The sequence below is a fragment of the Sorex fumeus genome, unplaced genomic scaffold (assembly GCF_029834395.1).
Source record: "Sorex fumeus unplaced genomic scaffold, SorFum_2.1 ptg000013l, whole genome shotgun sequence".
NCBI classification, from domain to species: Eukaryota; Metazoa; Chordata; class Mammalia; order Eulipotyphla; family Soricidae; genus Sorex; species Sorex fumeus.
In genome coordinates this window covers 35,572,367-35,590,308 of record NW_026606070.1, presented here as the reverse complement: position 1 = coordinate 35,590,308, position 17,942 = coordinate 35,572,367, and the positions used below count along the sequence as shown (strand labels likewise).

The window sequence follows — 17,942 nt, the reverse complement described above, 5'->3', positions numbered from 1 at the left end:
TAGCCATTTCTGAGAATCAATCTAAAACATAAAAAGGCAATATATTATTGGGAACATTTAGTTCTTCCAAAGGCACTTATCTTTCCATGTGTTCACTGATCTACTTTCTTTTGCACCTCCAGTGATAATTATCTATTATTTCACACAGCTAGTTTTTCCAGTACTCAAATATATAAATGTGATTATGCCTTGAAAATACATCCTGCCATTTTCAGAAAAGATTGCAACTTTTCCTGAAAGCACATCTTAATTTTTAGATAAGAATAATAGCAAAAATTATCCAAGAAATTGATTTTATGCCATTGATTTTATTTCACTCTTAAGCTTTCAAGTAAATACAAATTTACATCTCCACTTGTATTTATCCTGAACTCAAACTAAATATCCTGCTGATTTCTCTCTGAAAAACCAAATGATACCTTTCTAATCCCATCTCTTCCTTGCATCTTTACCATTGCTTGAAGTAGCTTTCTTTCATTGAGAATGCAGATCAATTTCTCATGGTTTATTTTCAGTTTACTTCTCCTGTTGTGCCCTATTTACTAATTTATCTGAAAGCTTCTACACTAACATTTTAAAACTCTTCCCTGAACAGCTTGGCCAACTGTGTTACTCTATTTGCTGTCACGTCAGTCTTGTTTCATAAAGTTATTGCTGTGAAAAGCACCTGTTGTTGCACATTTGTTGCTAAAGAGCAAAATGGGAAAAAGTGAACGGTGTGTGTGTGGGTGAGTGTGTGTGTGTGTGTGTGTGAGAGAGAGAGAGAGAGAGAGAGAGAGAGAGAGAGAGAGAGCACAACCAGATAGAGTAAAGGTAAAGAGATATGCTTAGCAAGAAACTGTAAAAGAGCAGCAATCTGCATGAAAGTGAGGCCTGAACTGAAGAATTTGACCCTGAGAAGCATATTATATTCAATCTTACAACCCTATATTTACAGCACTGAGAGTGGGTGGCAAGAAACTGTAGATTTAAAACAGAAGGCTGAGTTACTGTGCCATTGTGCACCTTTGCTGGTCATTGATTTCAATCTCCATATAAACAAACAGCCAGAGCTAATGCTCTTACAGAGCACAACCCAACCCTAATAAATAACTGAGCTAGCTTAGAGTGGCAGAAAAACAATTAGCAATAGTGCTTTCTCCTGGCAGGCAAAAGACTCTGGCCCTCTCAGTCCACATCTGACAACTAACAAACACACCACACCCTCACAGATAAAAGTTATTGTGTGGACCTCCCGAAGCATAGCAATTTAGCCAGGGGAGGGTTCCTGTCCCTGCTATGCCCTCTGTCAGTACCATGATATAAGATCTGCTACCGGCTGCAACTGAAACCACCCCAGCCTCTCATAAAACAACCCCTTATGAATTCTCCAGGCAGGCACCAGGCAGTACTGAAGGATCTTGGAAGCCTACTTACTGCTGGGCATAGGTGACCAATTCTGCATAAAATTACTGTACATCAGAAGGTATTGTCATGTTATATATAAAGTGCTCAATGGAAGAGTTCTCTAATCAAGAATGCTGTATTCTAGTGTTTCTTATAGGGGTAAGAGAGGGTATCACATAAATAGTAGTATCTATAGCAAAAAACTAGGGAGCTAAAAGAAGGAAACAAGGTCATAAGTGGGTGATGGTCAGAAAAGGGGTGAGAAGCACTGCTCTACCCAACTGGAATAGCATTTAGACGGAAGAAGGAAATAAAGAGTACTTCATATAAACAACTGTTAAAGATTTTCATATCACCAGAACAGCCCTCCAGGCAACGTGTAATGCAAGGGACTTCTATAAAAGAAAAAGAAAGCCCACCTAGAAACAATAGGGTAAAAATGATAGAGTGGGCTATGAGAATGATAGTGGGGACTTTGTTTTAAAATCTATGAATTTGGGGGGTATGGTGCGCCAGCAGATCAATCTGTACCTGTGAGGTGAGTGCATCAGCAGCCTGATGGCAACGTCAGACTTTCAGATACCCCCAAATTGCTGCTGTGCCTTTGGCCAGACCAAAAAAATTTGGGGCAAAGTTTACCAAGAAAGTAAATGGCCAAAAGTTAGGTATGTGGGAGACATACCCACAAACCACCTCTGGATCAGCTATATAATTGGAGGCATGGCCTCTCTGATTCCTGATTGAACTGCTTAATGGCCATGATCCCAGAGTCTCAGAAACGAACCTCGGAACCCAAAGGCTTTTGGCAGAAATGCATCCTGTTCCTGCAGTAGGTTACTGAGGCTAGGCCACTCCAGGTGGGAATAGGTTTCGTGCCTTCGCCAGTTCCCTCTGGTGGCCTGGTGACCACTATCCTCCAGAGGCCACTGGACAGTCAGGTTTGGGCCTGCAGTGACGAGACACATGGGGCCTCACCACATGGGGGTGGAGCTCACTCTTTCTCCCCATCCCAACGAGACCCCGAGTGGCCTTCTGCAAACAGCCTCTCTGGCTCCTGATCAAGCTGATTAATAGCCATGATACTGGAGACTCAGAAACAAATCTTGAAACCCAGTGGCTTTTGGCAGAAATGCATCTGGACTGCATACAAGGTGGCTGCCGACTCAGAGCTTATTGGAAAGCCAGGTATGAGCCGGCGTGATGGGGCAACTGCAGCCTCATGGGAAGGGGGATGGTACCAGCTTGTCCTTCACCCCTACCAAGGTCATGAGTTGCCCCCACAAGCGGCTCCCTGGCATGGCCATGGCTCCAGAGGCAAAAGGACTTAGTCCAGAGCCCAGCAGCTTGCAGCAGAAAAGTGAATGGACCATGCATTAAACTATGGCGCCATGCCTCCCTGGGAGGGAAAGGGTGTTGCTCCCTTCCGCCTTTTTCCCCACTGGCAGCAAGGTGGCTGCCGCTTCAGAGCTTATAGAAAGCCAGGTACAAGCGGGCAGTGACGGGACAACTGCAGTCTCATTGGAAGGGGGGCGGTACCAGCACATCCTTCATGCCCTACCGAGGTCACGAGTTACCCCCCACGAGCGGCTCTCTGGCACAGCCATAACACCAGACACACAGAAACCCATCTCGTAATTATCTGGCTCTTTGCAGAAATCCAAAATCGTGGCTGCATGACATATGATTCTCATAACCAGCTATAGAAAACAAAATATTTCACAATGCCTTTTCAGCAATTCTGATTGTTGGGGGGAAATTCTAAACAATAATGGTGCATCTTTTGTCAAAATAATGAATGTAATCAATGTAAAGAGTTCAGTAGAAATCATCTGCCTCACAGGCATTTGGAGGGGTGGAAGGTGGGTATACTGGGGTTCTTGGTGGTGAAAAATGAGTACTGGTGAAGGGAAAGGTGTTTGATCATTGTATGACCGAGACTTAAACCTGAAACTTAGTAACTTTTCCCACAGTGATTCAAAAAAAAACAAACACTGTCCTCCCGTTGTTCATCGATTTGCTCGAGCGGGCCCAGTAACATCTCCATTTTGAGACTTGTTGTTACTGTGTTTGGCATATAGAATACGTCATTGGTAGCTTGCCAGGCTCTGCCGTGCGGGCGAGATACTCTCAGTAACTTGCCAGGCTCTCCGAGCTTGCCGGGCTCTCTCGCCCGCATGGCAAAGCCTGGCAAGCTACCCATGACATATTTGATATGCCAAACACAGTAACAGTGATTCAATAAATAAATACAAAAAGAAAAAACAAATTAAAAAAATTAAGGTGGCGTTCATGCCCAATTCAATCAGCTAATCAGTGGCTGAATAAATAACAGTACTTCTACAAAAAAAATAATAAAATCTATGAATTTGTTTGTTATGGCCATTTCAGTACATTTAGAATTTTAAAAAAATTTTGTCATTATATTTTTCAGTTCCAAAGTTATTTTGGAACAGAAATATTTTGTTCTCTTTAAATAGATGTTATATTTTTTCTTTTGAGAAAAGAAAGTAAAGCATTATCCACTGAAGAGAATTTTGTCTTTAAATCTGACAGAATGCATTTTAAGCTATAATTGATAAGTCATCCCAAAATATCACATTTGTCCAAGAAGTACAGAGATGCAAGCAACATTTATTTCAAAGTGCTAAATGGAAATAAACATTTCTGCTAGTAAGCACCCGTGCTTACGTAAAGGAATGAGTAGAAAACTGTAAGATAAAATTCTATGTTAAATAAAATTTCAAAACAATTCAAGATAAAATGTTGAATACCCAGAATCAGAAATTCTAAAACCATTAAAAGTGCATAAAAGCAGTAAGAAACGGAATAGCAAATACAAAGATAAAAAAAATCACATAAAATGTTGAACTAACGTGGTAAGATATCTGCACACTGATATTCACAGGCATATGATGATAATAGCCAAAACATATAAAGGACTGGAGAGATATAAAACAGAAGATAAGGTGTTTGCCCTAGGTACTCAATCTAGTTTTGATCCCCAGCACTGTGTATGGTCCCTAGAAACCCTTCACTTTTTTCCAGTGCTCAGAACCAGAAGTAAGCTCTGAGTGTTGAGTTTTAATCACACAATTTTTTTTCATTTTTCTCTCTTTTCATTGTATGTGAATAAAGTAACTACACTTACTATAGTAATAGTAATAGTAGCATTATGTTTTGACTTATGTGTATGTGGAGCTGGAGTGATAGCACAGTGGTAGGGCATTTGCTTTACACACGGCCAACCTGGCGAACCAGAGTTCGATTCCTCAGCCCCTCTCGAAGAGTTCGGCAAGTTACCGAAATTATCTTGCCTGGACGGTAAGGCCTGGCTAGCTACCCATGGGGTATTCAATATGCCAAACACAATAACAACAAGTCTCACAAAGGAGACATTACTGGGCCCGCTCGAGCAAATTGATGAACAACAGGAGGATAGTGCTAGTGCTATGTGTATGTGAAATAAGAATATGTGAAGCCTTAAATTCAGTTTGATATCAGTTCTGTCACCATAAAATTGTAGAAAAAAAGAAGTTACTTTGTGCTCCCCTAAATATGCCTAAAATCAATAAATTAGAAGGAGCTAGACCATTCAGTGAGATAGATAAGTGAACCAAAAACAATAAAATATATGAATAAAAATCATAATGTTAATATGATTTTAATCATATTTAATATGATAATAATAGTTTTAATCAGAATTGATAAATTATTTATAAAATAAAGGAATGCAAGGCAAATGCCCTGCCTGATTCACTCTCAGTATGCCCCTATAAAATAAAAATTTTAATATAGTAAAATTTAGAATTGCAGTAAAACACTAGCTGAAAAAATAATCACTATCACTATCACCCCGTTGTTCTTCAGTTTGCTTGAGCAGGCCCAGTAACGTCTCCATTCGTCCCTGTCATGTGCAAGTGTAGCCTGACATATTGGGAGCTTCTTCAGGGTCAGGGTAATGAGGACCATTCTTTGTTACTATTTCTGACATGTCAAGTATGCCATGGTTAGCTTGTCAGGCTCTGCTGTGTGGGCGGGATACTCTTGGTAGCTTGCCAGGCTCTCTGAGAGGGATGGAAGCTTTTGGGGTAGCCTCTAATCACCTTTACAGGTGTTCCTAGTCAGGCATATAGGTGGGTATGATAGTCTCAGTAACCTGCCAGGTTCTCTGAGAGTAAGAACTAGAGAATAAGAGGTCGGAGTTTGGTTTTAGAGTCTCTGGATCCTGGCCATTGATAGGGTTACACAGCAGTTGGTGGGCATCACTGTCTAGCTACTGGAAGGTGGAGGATCTGGGTGGAGGAGGCCCAGTCCTGAACCAAGCAGGCTTGGAGATCTCAGCCCTGGGTCCCGCACACCTGGGTTCCTCTGCCGGTTTCTTGTCAAAGAGTGTGGAAAGTGGTCTCAACATGGTTTTGGCTGGGTCCCAGAGGTCTTCAGCTGTCGGGGCTCTGCTTGGGTAGGAGAGGGGAACTCAACCCACCCTCATCCAAGGGGCCCCGGTGAGGACAGCCAGGTGCGGGGCCAGGAGGCTCTGCCTTGTTCTCTTCTGGGAGCTTGGTTTTATAATAATAAATAAAATAATAGAAAAAATAGTATAAAATAGTAAATTAATAAGTGCTGGACATATGGGAACTTTTTGTACAAGAATGATATACACAAGGCCTCAAGAAATATTGTGGGCTGCATAAAAATATATAAAAAGATATGATCATATTTCAGTATCAGACAATTTACAAAGTGAGATGAGAACAGAGATCAGTGATTTCTTAAGTTTCCTTCTGTGGTGCTGTGAAGGGTTATTTACATAATATCTGTCTCTTGGTGACTATTCTGTTACTCAAAATGTATCCTACTTAAGAAATTTTATTTTTTTAAATGGGATAAAATATCCAAGGCTGATGTGATGATAAGCAAAGAGTAATGAAGGCATATAAGATCTGGCACCATCTAAAGAAAGCTGAGCTTACTCTTGATAACACTGCCCAAAAGACAAAGTACCTTAAGGGAAAATAGTCAAGGATGATTGGCAAGCTTTCTATTTAAAGAGGGATCACATCTTATGTTCTGAAAATACCAGTCTATTTAGAATGATGGCAGAAGAGTCTTTATCAAGATGAAACAGGAGAGATGGAGTAAACACAAGCACAGCAGAAAGATATATAAGCTTTCTTTGGGAATTGTTCAATTATTCTACACTGATAGAATTTTTTTTTCTAAAAATAACATAAGGAAGTTAAGGATCACATAAGGATGGTGATAAAAACCTCAATATTTTCCTTTACAGCAATAACTCTAATCTTTTAGTTGCACCAAAGAATATTGTTTCTTTGAAAGACACATTCTATATATCCCTATAATTATGATTATAATTCACATTTATTAAATGACAATAATTTATGGTATAATGACAAACAAGAATCTGTATGTAATGAGAATTATGAAACTGTAATGAAAGTTAAGAAAATGTAATAGGGATTGAGTAACTGAAACTGATCCTTTAAGTTAAACAAGACAAGGGAGGGAGAAGCATTTCTTTTATGATCTTAATTAACTGAGTTAAGGGCCCAACAGCTCTCCAGACTGATGGGCACACACTGGGCAGGACAGACTGATGAGAGTGCAAGGGAAATAGTACCTGAAAACTGTACCAAAAATGGGCAAGAAATACTGACACTGACCATTTTTCTTTTAGAACCTGAAGGCCATACCATGTGGGAACAATGCATTGATTGTTTTTCTTTTACTTATTACCTTTGCATACTGTAGGATAACACTGTTCTATCCTTCCTGCATAACGTCAGGAATAGTTGATAGTTTATTGGACTGAGGAAAAGAGAAAAACACCTTAAGAGGTATCTTGCCCTTGAGCAGTCAGGAAGGGCTTTCTTATGTTGATTTGGCTACCTGACTGGGTGGAGTGTCAGCCCAGACTAGAAGGGAGCTGGAGAAGGAGAGAGCAGGGCTGAAAGAGGGACCACGGAGAGACTAGCAAGGGGAACGTGTGCTTGAGAGAACCTAGGCCCTCCATAACATAAGGTTCTTCTATGGGATAAACTTCCTTGTAATAAACTGCCACTAAGATCAACCGGCCTGGCCCTCGTCTCTTCCTTCGTCTGCCCTTGGCCATCAGTCATCCAGAGAGCCCGCGAACACACAACCTTCAGCGTGCATAGTTTTTTACAGCATACCATACTATACCTGCTTCCAACTTACAATTACCCAGTTTACAACTACTTTCTGATCAGACTTGTACAGATTGTATGTTCTCAGAAGCCAGGAAGTCGGAGTACCTGATGTAATCAGTTTGAACGGTCACAGTGCCATGTGAAGAAAATGAAATTTTCCAGGAAAGAAAGAGAAAAGATAATCAATCACAGTAGTTTTTCACAGGACCTTTCTTTTTAGATGGGACAGATGACTGCTATTTTTTATTATCTATGTATAGCTAAAAATCAGGCAAAACTTTTGTGAGTCATTGGATATTGAGACAGACAATCATCTGTGGATCCATGATAGTGAGTTTTTGAAAATGGTAAAATCAAGATATGATCTAAAAAGAAACTTACTGTTATTGTCAACAGCCTTTTTGGTCAGATCAAAAGCAGGAAGGTGTAACCAGAATGCTGGATCTCCATTTGAAACCTGGTAAGACTGATTCAGAGAAGGCTGAACTCTCCTAAATAGAGGAGAAACTTCAACAGGAACAAAAGGTCACCATAAGGCAGAGAGCCAACAAAATTTCAAAATCTGGTACTTGAGAGAAAGAACAAGGCATTGCATCACTTACAAAACCCTGTGTAACCTACATCTCTATGCATTATTTATTTCATCTTTGAAAGTGTAAATATGAAAGATATGTGTAACTTAAATATTTAACAATAAACAAAACTCGAGAACTTATTGCTCAAAATAAGAACTAAAATGTGACCAGAATTATGATCTTTCCATAGCTAATTTCTTACCTATTCAACGTTAGGTAATGGCAATATTGAGTTTTGCAATTATAATTATCTTTCTTGGCAGAAAGGAATAAATTCAATGAATTGTTAACCAATTGTTAGGATTTGATTGGTTTTCAGATTTACAAAAATGATATGTTATTTCCTAGTTTTCCAAGACTACTACTTTTTGTCAACTTCATGATTATTTTTGCACATGTATGAAAATATCTGCCTTATAATGGATTGAAATTTAGTCAAGTTGGTGTAATGCATCAACAGAGACCAGGGAAGTTGGGTATGTAGACAATGGAGTGATCATGCTTTCCCAAGGGACAAGATGTTGATACAGGAGAATCCCAGAAAGGTGATTTCATTAATGACTTCAGGTTCTCATGGGTTCCAAAAGATGGTTGGAATGAAGTTAATAAAAGAAAGATTAAAAATAATGAGAACATGTTTTGAATATTAATAAATGTGAACATATCAAGATGAGCAAAATCATATAATCATTGAACTATATGTCCCTAAGTCTTATTTTTTTATTAAAGCAGTGTGATTTACAAATTTATTTATAGTTTAATTTTAGGTTTACAATATTGCAGCACCAAACCCGCCACCAATGTCATCTGCCCTCCAACAATGTTCCCAGGTTCTCTTCCATATCTCTTTCTCTCTTTCCCCTGAGTCTGCCCTCTTGATAGGCATCTTTCTAAATACGGTAGTTAAAGTTTGGGTCTCTTGATTTCAGTGTTGTTGACTGTGGTTTAGATATTTGGTTCTATCACCTCTTAATACCACCTTTGTACCTGACTCCCTTACCTGGCCTCTGTTGCTCTGCTTTTCATCAGTCTCTTCTTCCCCTTCCCTCCACTCTTTACACTCTTCCCTTCTTCTCCATGTACTCTGGGGCCAAGATTCCCCTCGTCATCCCCACTTTAAAACATTACATTGTCTCATCCAGTTATCCTAAATAGCACAGATAAGAATATCATCCTGTGTAAATAAGTCTTCTTCTGGCTTACTTCATTTTACATGATGTCTTCTAGTTCGATCCATTTCATTTCATTTTTCATTTCATCATCCTGTTATTCGTCGATTGCCTCGAGCAGGGCCCAGTAACGTCTCTTTCATCCTAGCCCTGAGATTATATTCAAGGCTCTTTAGGAGAATGAGACCCATCATTGTTACTGGTATTTGGCATATTTGGTATGCCACGGGGAGTTTGCCAGACTCTGCCCTGTGGGCAGGCTACATTCGATAGCCTGCAAGTTTGTCCAAAGTAGGAATGAGATAATAAGATGCCATAAAAAGATGTCCTGATAAGATGTCTCTGAGTCTTGGCCTTGATGGGATTACACGGCGCCAGGGGGCCAGGTGGTGGGTGTGACCCCCGCCTACTGGAATTTGGAGGATCTGGATGGAGGATGCTCGACTCCAATCCGAGTAGGCTTGGAGATCTCGGCCCCGGAACCCGCGTGGATTTGTCCCTCTGCCAGTACCTTCATGTGTGCGGAGAGTGGTCTCAGCATGGTGGTGGCTGGTCCTGGAGGTCTTCGGCTGACGGAGCCCTGGTCGGGGCGGGAAGAAAGCTCAACCCGCTCCCCTCCATGGGGCCCCGGCGAGGAACAGCCAGGCGTGGGGGCAGAAGACTGCACTGTTCTCGTCGGGGAGCTGGATTTTATAGTCTCTGAGTCTTGGCCATTGATGGGATTACCACAAATGTTACCACAAATTGCATGATTTCACCAATCCTTGCATTTCGTAGTATTCCATTGTGTATATAAACCACACCTTCACGGTCTACTTATCAGTCATTGGATTCCAAATATTGGTTGATTTCAAATCTTAGCTACTATTTTAAATAGAAATAATACATTTTCTCAAAAACTGGTCAAAAGGTATATTTCAAGACAAAACTTGGCATCCGGCTTTGCAAAGTTTTATATTTAGAAGCAAAACTATTCAAGTCAGAAATTCATATCAACCTTGTCAATGATATCAATATAATTTTCAGATAAAAAAAGGTTTTTTGTTATTTCACTAGATCTTTACAATAATTAAGAAACTGAACCATATGTAAAACGTAAATTTCTTACACTGCAGCTACTGAAATTTTTCTTTAAGTCCTTCCAGTCTGTTATTCCAAAGCTTCCTCTACAACTATAAAATGAATGACCAAGTTTAGAAACAATAATAATGTCCTGGTACTCAAAATTTTTTTATTATTCTATATGTCGTTCCTGTTTACATCGCTTATGGGGCCAGAGTGATAGTACAGCAGGTAGGGCATTTGCCTTTCACACAGCGAACAAAGGTTCAATCCCAAACATCCCATATGGCCCTTGAGCCTGCCAAGGAATAATTCCTGAGCTCAGGGTTTCCTAAGTATTTCTAGGTGTGGCCCCACAAAAAGAAACATTTTGATAACTTGTTTCAGTCATCAATAAAGTATTTTTAAATCACGAATCTATTGAAATACAAGAGAAATCAATGAAGCTTGCAAATTTAATTGTAAAAATTAATATGAAAATGCATTGCACTGTAAAACACTGTCCTCCCATTGTTCATCAATTTGCTCGAGTCCATTTTGAGACTTCTTGTTACTGTGTTTGGTATATTGAATACGTCAGGGATAGCTTGCCAGGCTTTGCCGTGTGAGCAAGATACTCTCAGTAGCTTGCCAGGTCTCTGAGAGGGGTGGAGGAATCGAACCTGGCTCGGTTAGGGCTGGCTATGTGCAAGGCAAATGCCCTACTGCTGTGCTATCGCTCTAGCCCATGAAAATGCAATGAAATGATTTCTTTGGGAATTATGCTCTCTTAATTTAATGTGCCGGGCCCTCTCGGAGAGCCCGGCAAGCTACCGAGAGTATCTCGCCCACACGGCAGAGCCTGGCAAGCTCCCTGTGACGTATTCGATATGCCAAACACAGTAACAACAAAGTCTCCAAAGGAGATATTACTGGGCCCGCTCGAGCAAATCGATGATCAACGGGAGGGCCTTTACCTTTAATTTAATGTGAACTGCTAGTGAACAACAAAAAATTGTCTTTAACAATATGCACAAAACTTGAGGACATTCATTTTTATTGGAACATAATATAGGTTACAATAAAATTACAACAAATCTTAGGGTCCCAATTTATAATGAGAACAAATTAATTTTATTTATTTATATTCTACAAAAGTTAACCTGCCCACTTCGACTATACCTTTTTGCCTCTCTGGGATATATTCCCAGGAGTGCTATAGCTGGGTCAAATGGGAGATCGAATTCTAATTTTTTGAGAATCGTCCATACTGTTTTCCAAAAGGGTTGTATAGTCGAAGTGACATCTGCAATTGTTTGTTCATTGCAGCACTCTTTACAATAGCCAGAATCTGGAAAAAACCTGAGTGCCCGAGAACAGATGACTGGTTAAAGAAGCTTTGGTACATTTACACAATGGAGTACTATGTAGCTGTTAGAAAAGATCAAGTTATGAAATTTACATACAAGTGGTACTACATGGAAAGTATCATGTTAAGCGAAATGAGTCAGAAAGAGCGGGATAGACACAGAAAGATTGCATTCATCTGGGGAACATAAAGCAACAAAACGGGAGACTAACACCCAGGAATGGCTCAGATTAGTACCAGGAATTTTGCTCCATGACTTGAAGGCCAGCCACATGTGCTAGGTGAGAAGGAAGCTCAGATAGAGAAGAGAGCACCAAATAAAGGGTGTTGTGAAGACCCTCCCAGGGTGGGAGAGACATGCTAAAAGTAGTCTATAGACCAAACATGATTGCCACTCAATACCTCTCTGGCAAAACACAGTACCCAAAAGAAGAGAGAGAGAACAGTGGGGAATGCCCTGCCACAGCGACAGGGTGGGACTGGGGGGGCGGGGGGATGGGGGTTGGAGGGATGCTAGGACCCGTGGTGGGGGAGGATGGGCACTGGTGGAGGGATGGGTACTTGATCATTGTATAACTGAAACCCAAGCACAAAAATTTATAAGTCTATAAGTGTACTTCATGGTGTTTGACTAATAAAAGGTAAAAGGTAAAGGCCCTCCCGTTGATCGTCGATTTGCTCGAGCGGGCCCAGTAACGTCTCCATTGGAGACTTTGTTGTTACTGGAGCGATAGCACAGTGGGTAGGGCGTTCGCCTTACACGCGGCCAACATAGCCGACCCGAGTTCAATTCCTCCGCCCCTCTCGGAGAGCCTGGCAAGCTACCGAGAGTATTCGATATGCCAGACTAATAAAAAAAATGATAAAAAAAAAAGTTAACCTGTCCAGGAAAATCACCAGAGGCCCAAAGAATACCCATATGTTACACTGCTATAATTCTGTTGACATAAAAGTATGTTCCACAGCAAATAATTTTTCTAAAAAATAAGCATATAAAATAGAAAATTTGATTGAGAACATGATGTGAGATCACATATATATGTAACTCATGCATAGATTATGCATATATATAACAAACATAGAGAGATGTAGTTAGGTTCATGTTACTAGTAAATGTTACAAAATTAAGCCAGTGAACATTTGAGGGATAGAATTTTGACACTTGATATTTTATCTCCATAGTATATATTTGCTAAAAGAAAAAATAGATAAATGAAAAAGTTTTATTTGTAAATGAGGAATTTTAGACTCCAGTCATTATAACTGCAGGTGGTGAATCAGTGTAAAAATAAGTTTCTTCTTCATATCTGAAGTTCCCTGATTGGGGATAGGATGTTTCAAAAAAGCTAACATCAATTTTGTCTCCTCCTAATTTCATGCCCTAAAACAAATAATTAAATCTAATGCACTTGTTCTTAGAAGAATACCAGATTGTATCACAATGCTATGCACTTATGCTCAGAAACTTCTGAGAACAAGTATCCTCCTTAGACTCTAAGGATGGTTATTCTTGGGACTTTTCCTTTTGGAACTCAGCAACAATGGCATGAGAAACTCAAATTACATGAGGAGTAAGTACATGCATAGGAACTCTGGTCTTGATGATATTGTTCTCTAGTTGTGAGTGAGCGATCATGGTTATCTCACTTCAATTCTGAGAGAATATAGTTATGCTTTATTTTCATCTACTGTTTATTTGCTGAGGTGACTTTATGCAAACTAATAATAGGAAGCTGAAAGAAATATCCCAAATTAAATTTTAAAATGACATTATTCTTTACTTTTGTACATACCTAGAACAATTCTAATGGTTATCATTAAGTCCTAATATTTAAATAGATTTTCTGCTTCACTTGACAGTCAAGATACCCAAAATATCTTTCCTTTCTCCTTCTCTCTTTCGTGTTTCATTCCTTCCGCCTTCCTTTTGTATGTCTTAAATATCTGTCCTTTCCAATGCACTAAGCTTGGAAGTAGTGGATAACAAATTATACAACTAAAATATTTAGGATGTACAGTTGAGGAATCCCAGAAGTTGACTTTGAAGAACCAAAAATCAATAGTTAGCAGCTGATAACTTTTATGGTATGACTGAAGGGCACAGTGTAATATTAAGGTATGGTTAGGACAATTCAGTAATGTGATTGGTAGTCTTCAAGGAAAATTGAAGCATCAAACTAGACACTAGAGTTCTTTCTCTGGGCAGCACTACTTCAAGAATGATAATTTCCTTATCCTCTGGACATATGTTCCAAGAAACTAGGATGACCTGAAACCACAAATAATATCAAGTCATATATATGTATATATATGAAAAAGTGTGTATATATGTTTTATATATATACAGTTTTATTCTAGACATACATAGCTATGATAGCTTAAATTAAGTACAGTAATAAAATTAACAAAAATAACTAATAACAATAATTTTTTACAACTTAAAAGAAATGATGAGAATTACTCTTAAAATATCCTTCTATGTACTATTTGCAGACTGAAGCTAAGTGTGGGTGACATAGTCACAATATAAAAAGTAAACAATTCTACATGTTGGAGAAAATACTTGCAAAGGAAAATTGCTTCTTATCAAGTCTTTATCAGTTTTGTCCTCCTGAGACTACAGCTTTGATTTTTTTTTCTGTTTTGAAGGTGAATTATTCCCAGTGGTGCTAAGGTGCTATTCAGGGTCAATCCAGGTACTGTATGTGGTACTAGGGAACATATGTGGATTGAACAGTTGTTGAACACATGCAAGGCACATACACCTTAACCCCTGTAATCCCTGTACTGACTCTCTGGCCCCAGCTTCTGACAATTCTATGATTGTCACTTTGAATAGAAAATAGCCACTCTTGCTCTGTTTTAAGAATATCTGGATCTCCCAGTCTAGAACTCCTTTCCATGATATTTATTCTTCATTACTATTCCGGGTCTTGTTCTCATACTCTCACAAGTCAAAGTTGTACTCAATTTTGTATTTTTAAATAAAGACAATTAAAATTTTCACTCAGAACCAATATCCCTATCCCATTAACGTAAAATAAGCCTCCTCATTTAGGTTTACCTGAATTTTGTAAGTTGAATAGTTTTGCTGTCATATTGTGATAAAATTTTCTTTGAAAGGGTCTTTATATTTTCAAAAGTGAAGTAGTTCCAGAAGAGTGAAGCAACTAACATAAAACTTTAAGGAAGGAAAATAAAAAACTTTAAGGAAGGCTCCATAAAGGCATAGGGAAAACTGTATTATTTTTTAAATACAATTATTTTTTCCCTTTGTGTACAACTACTGTTGGTCAACAGAAGAGATAATGGGAAAACTGTCATAATTTAGACAATGTAGTCAATAAAACTAGCCAATTGGTACTGAAAACCTCCAAATGTATCTAAAGAAATAAAACTCTCAGAGCTTATGGCTATAGTTGCGAAGATAAATGAAGCAATCAAATTAAGTGGCTTAGAAAGAAAGCAAATCTAACCTTAAATAGGAGGGAAGTTATAAAAATATATGAACTAACACTTGTTTTATCTCCAATATAAGTGCAGCTATGAAGAACAAATTAAACAGAACAAGGCATTTCTGTACAAAATACTTTATTATAACTCATCACCACTGAAGACAGAAAGCCTGAATGAAAATCTTTTTAAAATTTTTATCTCCTTGTAATTAGTTCAATGGACTTTCAAAGAATTAAAAGAATTCACAGATCAAAATGTATTCCTTACAGTACAAAATGGATTAAATTAAAATATCGTATGAAATGAAATCTGAAACATTACATAAAATCCTTGAAAAGTAAAGCAGTCACTAGCATACTGGTAGATTCTAACTTCTAAGTACCATAGAGGATTTCCTGTTTCACAGTGAGTTAAATAAAATTATTTTATCTGTGAAGAGACCCACAGAGGCTGTGAAATTCTAAAACAGCTGAGGTTTTTTCCCCTGTGTACTGGCTACTGGGAGAGAGAGCAAAGAAAAGGAGGAAAACAGAACCTAGCTAAAGAGAAACTGGAACTGAGAGATTGTTGCTGTGGGCAACTCAGAAATTTTTTTGACATTGACTCACAAACATCACAAATATACCCAGGATTTGGAAAAAAAAATCCTCCATTTTTTTTTCTCTTTACTGTGTCTATTTTAGTTCTACTTGTTTTTACAAACATATTACATGGTATCGAGAACATATTTCCACATTTTTGAGGACATAGAATTATATTTAAAAGGATGATCATTTTCGATTATTTGAGCAGGGGCTTAGTTGTTAAGAATCCAATATCACTCCTTTTCAAAGGTGTTTTATCTCCAAAGGTTAAACACAGTTTTACTTTAAAATAAACTATAGGGGCTAGAGAGGGCGGGCAGGGCACTTGTCTTACATATGTATTTGATCTCTGATGTCTGCTATGATCCCTCAAACACTGTCAGGAATATTTCTGACAGTACGGAGTCAGGAGTAAGTGCTGAGCATCACTCCATATGACCCTCTAAACAGAAATAAATAAACTAATTAAATAAATAGTAATATTTTAAAGCATGCATTATAATTTACAAAAGGTTCCAGCATTGCAATAAAGTAGGTGAAAGTGTGTGAGGCACAAGTTTAAAGAAAGAATACAAATCTATAACAATAAGGCATGTGTGTTCTTCAAGAAGTTTGAGAAAAATACCTTAAATAAGAATATCAGGCTGTAGGTAATGATAAAAATCAAATCAGTATAAACCATTAGTATACTGAATCTATATTTCCAAAATGTAAAAATGAACAGTGAAAAAGAAGTGAACTTTCTACTTTGCTTTATCTATTTTCAAGTAATAGAGACTTGAATAAATATGAACACTTTGTTCATCTTAAAAATTAAGAGAGAACGTTTTAGGCCTTAGCTTTGCACGCAGCTATTTTATTCCTAAGCAAAGAGCCAGGAGTAAGCCCTGAGCATACACAGGACTGGTTTGTTTCCACCCAAATAACAATTAAACATAAACATGGGGGGAAAAAATCCCTTAGGTTAGGCTGTTTGACTTTCCTGTTCATTAGCTGCAGCAGAATCCTGACATGCTTTCTTAATCCACTCTCTGATTCTAGAATACTCCATTTTAATCCTTTTCCAGTTTCCATCACATTTCCCTTCTACTTGCATGCGACTAACTCATCTGCAAGAATCAGCATTAGTCCACCATGTTAAGAAAGTCCCTCTACTTTCTGGCTTCTTGATGCCCAGCAGCGCTGAGGACTGAAACAAGCGAGTTTATATTGTTTCATTTACCTGCTACTTAGCTTATTGTTATGCTTATGCTTTCAGAATGCCTTCAGGTGAGAATGATGTTTTATTCACAGTTCTCCCTGATTAGTAGGTCTGACATTTACTAAACCCTTAAAAAATATTTATTCTTCTAAGCAGAATGGAATTCAGCTGGTCCTGCTCAGTTCAACAATTTCTCAAACTCTTACTTTGATGGTGGGGGTAGTGTGGGGATTGAATGTAATCTAAGGAAAACACAGTGTGGTGTGGAGGCCATTACGCCTATGTTATACCTATGCCCAAGGCGTTCGGGGGGCATACAATGCACCTGGTCCAGCAGAACAATATTCCAATGCTTTGAACTCTTTCCCAGACCATAAAATAGAACTAGACTTTTACTTCGAAATCTCCAAGGGAATCGCTTTGTCCCAGGTCTGGTCCAGATCTACTTTTGTTATTTTTATCTTTTTTGTTTTTTGAAACTATCCCACTAACCCTGTTCTGTTTTCAAACTGGTTCATGTCAGGCTAATTACTTCCTTTTATAAAACCTTCTAGCATATTTCAGAAAATAACGAGTGCTTTCTGCGTTTGATCAAAGCTATCTCTAATGTAGACACTTTTCCAGCTATGTTCCAATAATCCTAATAGAGAATATTAGTTGACCAATATTCCATAAGTGTCATTCTTTTCCAATTCCATCTCTATCAAATATCTCTAAACAACTGCCTAAGAATAATCAGATTAGTTTCTCTTCATCAGGCTTGATCACTCTGATATTTGAGAAGAGAAAATTATTTCTAAACTTAAAATTTCTTTAAATATTACAGTTAAAATTTTGCAGGGTTTTGAGATGAGGCTAAGGGGTAGAATGCTTACCTTACCTGTTTGAATCTGTTTGATACCCCGCCCCATGTCCTTGAGTACATTTCTGGCACTGCCAGTGTGATAACCCAGACTGGTACCACAGCATGTAT

General features: G+C 38.5%; 1 protein-coding gene across 1 annotated transcript in view; it reads right to left on the bottom strand.

The window, feature by feature from the left end:
* Positions 1-17,243, bottom strand: part of LOC130020611 (histone H3.1-like) — a 41,883-nt gene extending 24,640 nt beyond the window's left edge. The window contains exons 1-2 of the mRNA XM_056111197.1: positions 17,176-17,243; positions 7,956-8,065 (exon numbers count right to left, since the gene is read on the bottom strand). Coding sequence (XP_055967172.1) covers positions 7,956-8,065; positions 17,176-17,243 — 178 coding nt within the window. The remainder of the gene's footprint in view (positions 1-7,955; positions 8,066-17,175) is intronic.
* Between the last annotated feature and the right edge of the window lie 699 nt (positions 17,244-17,942).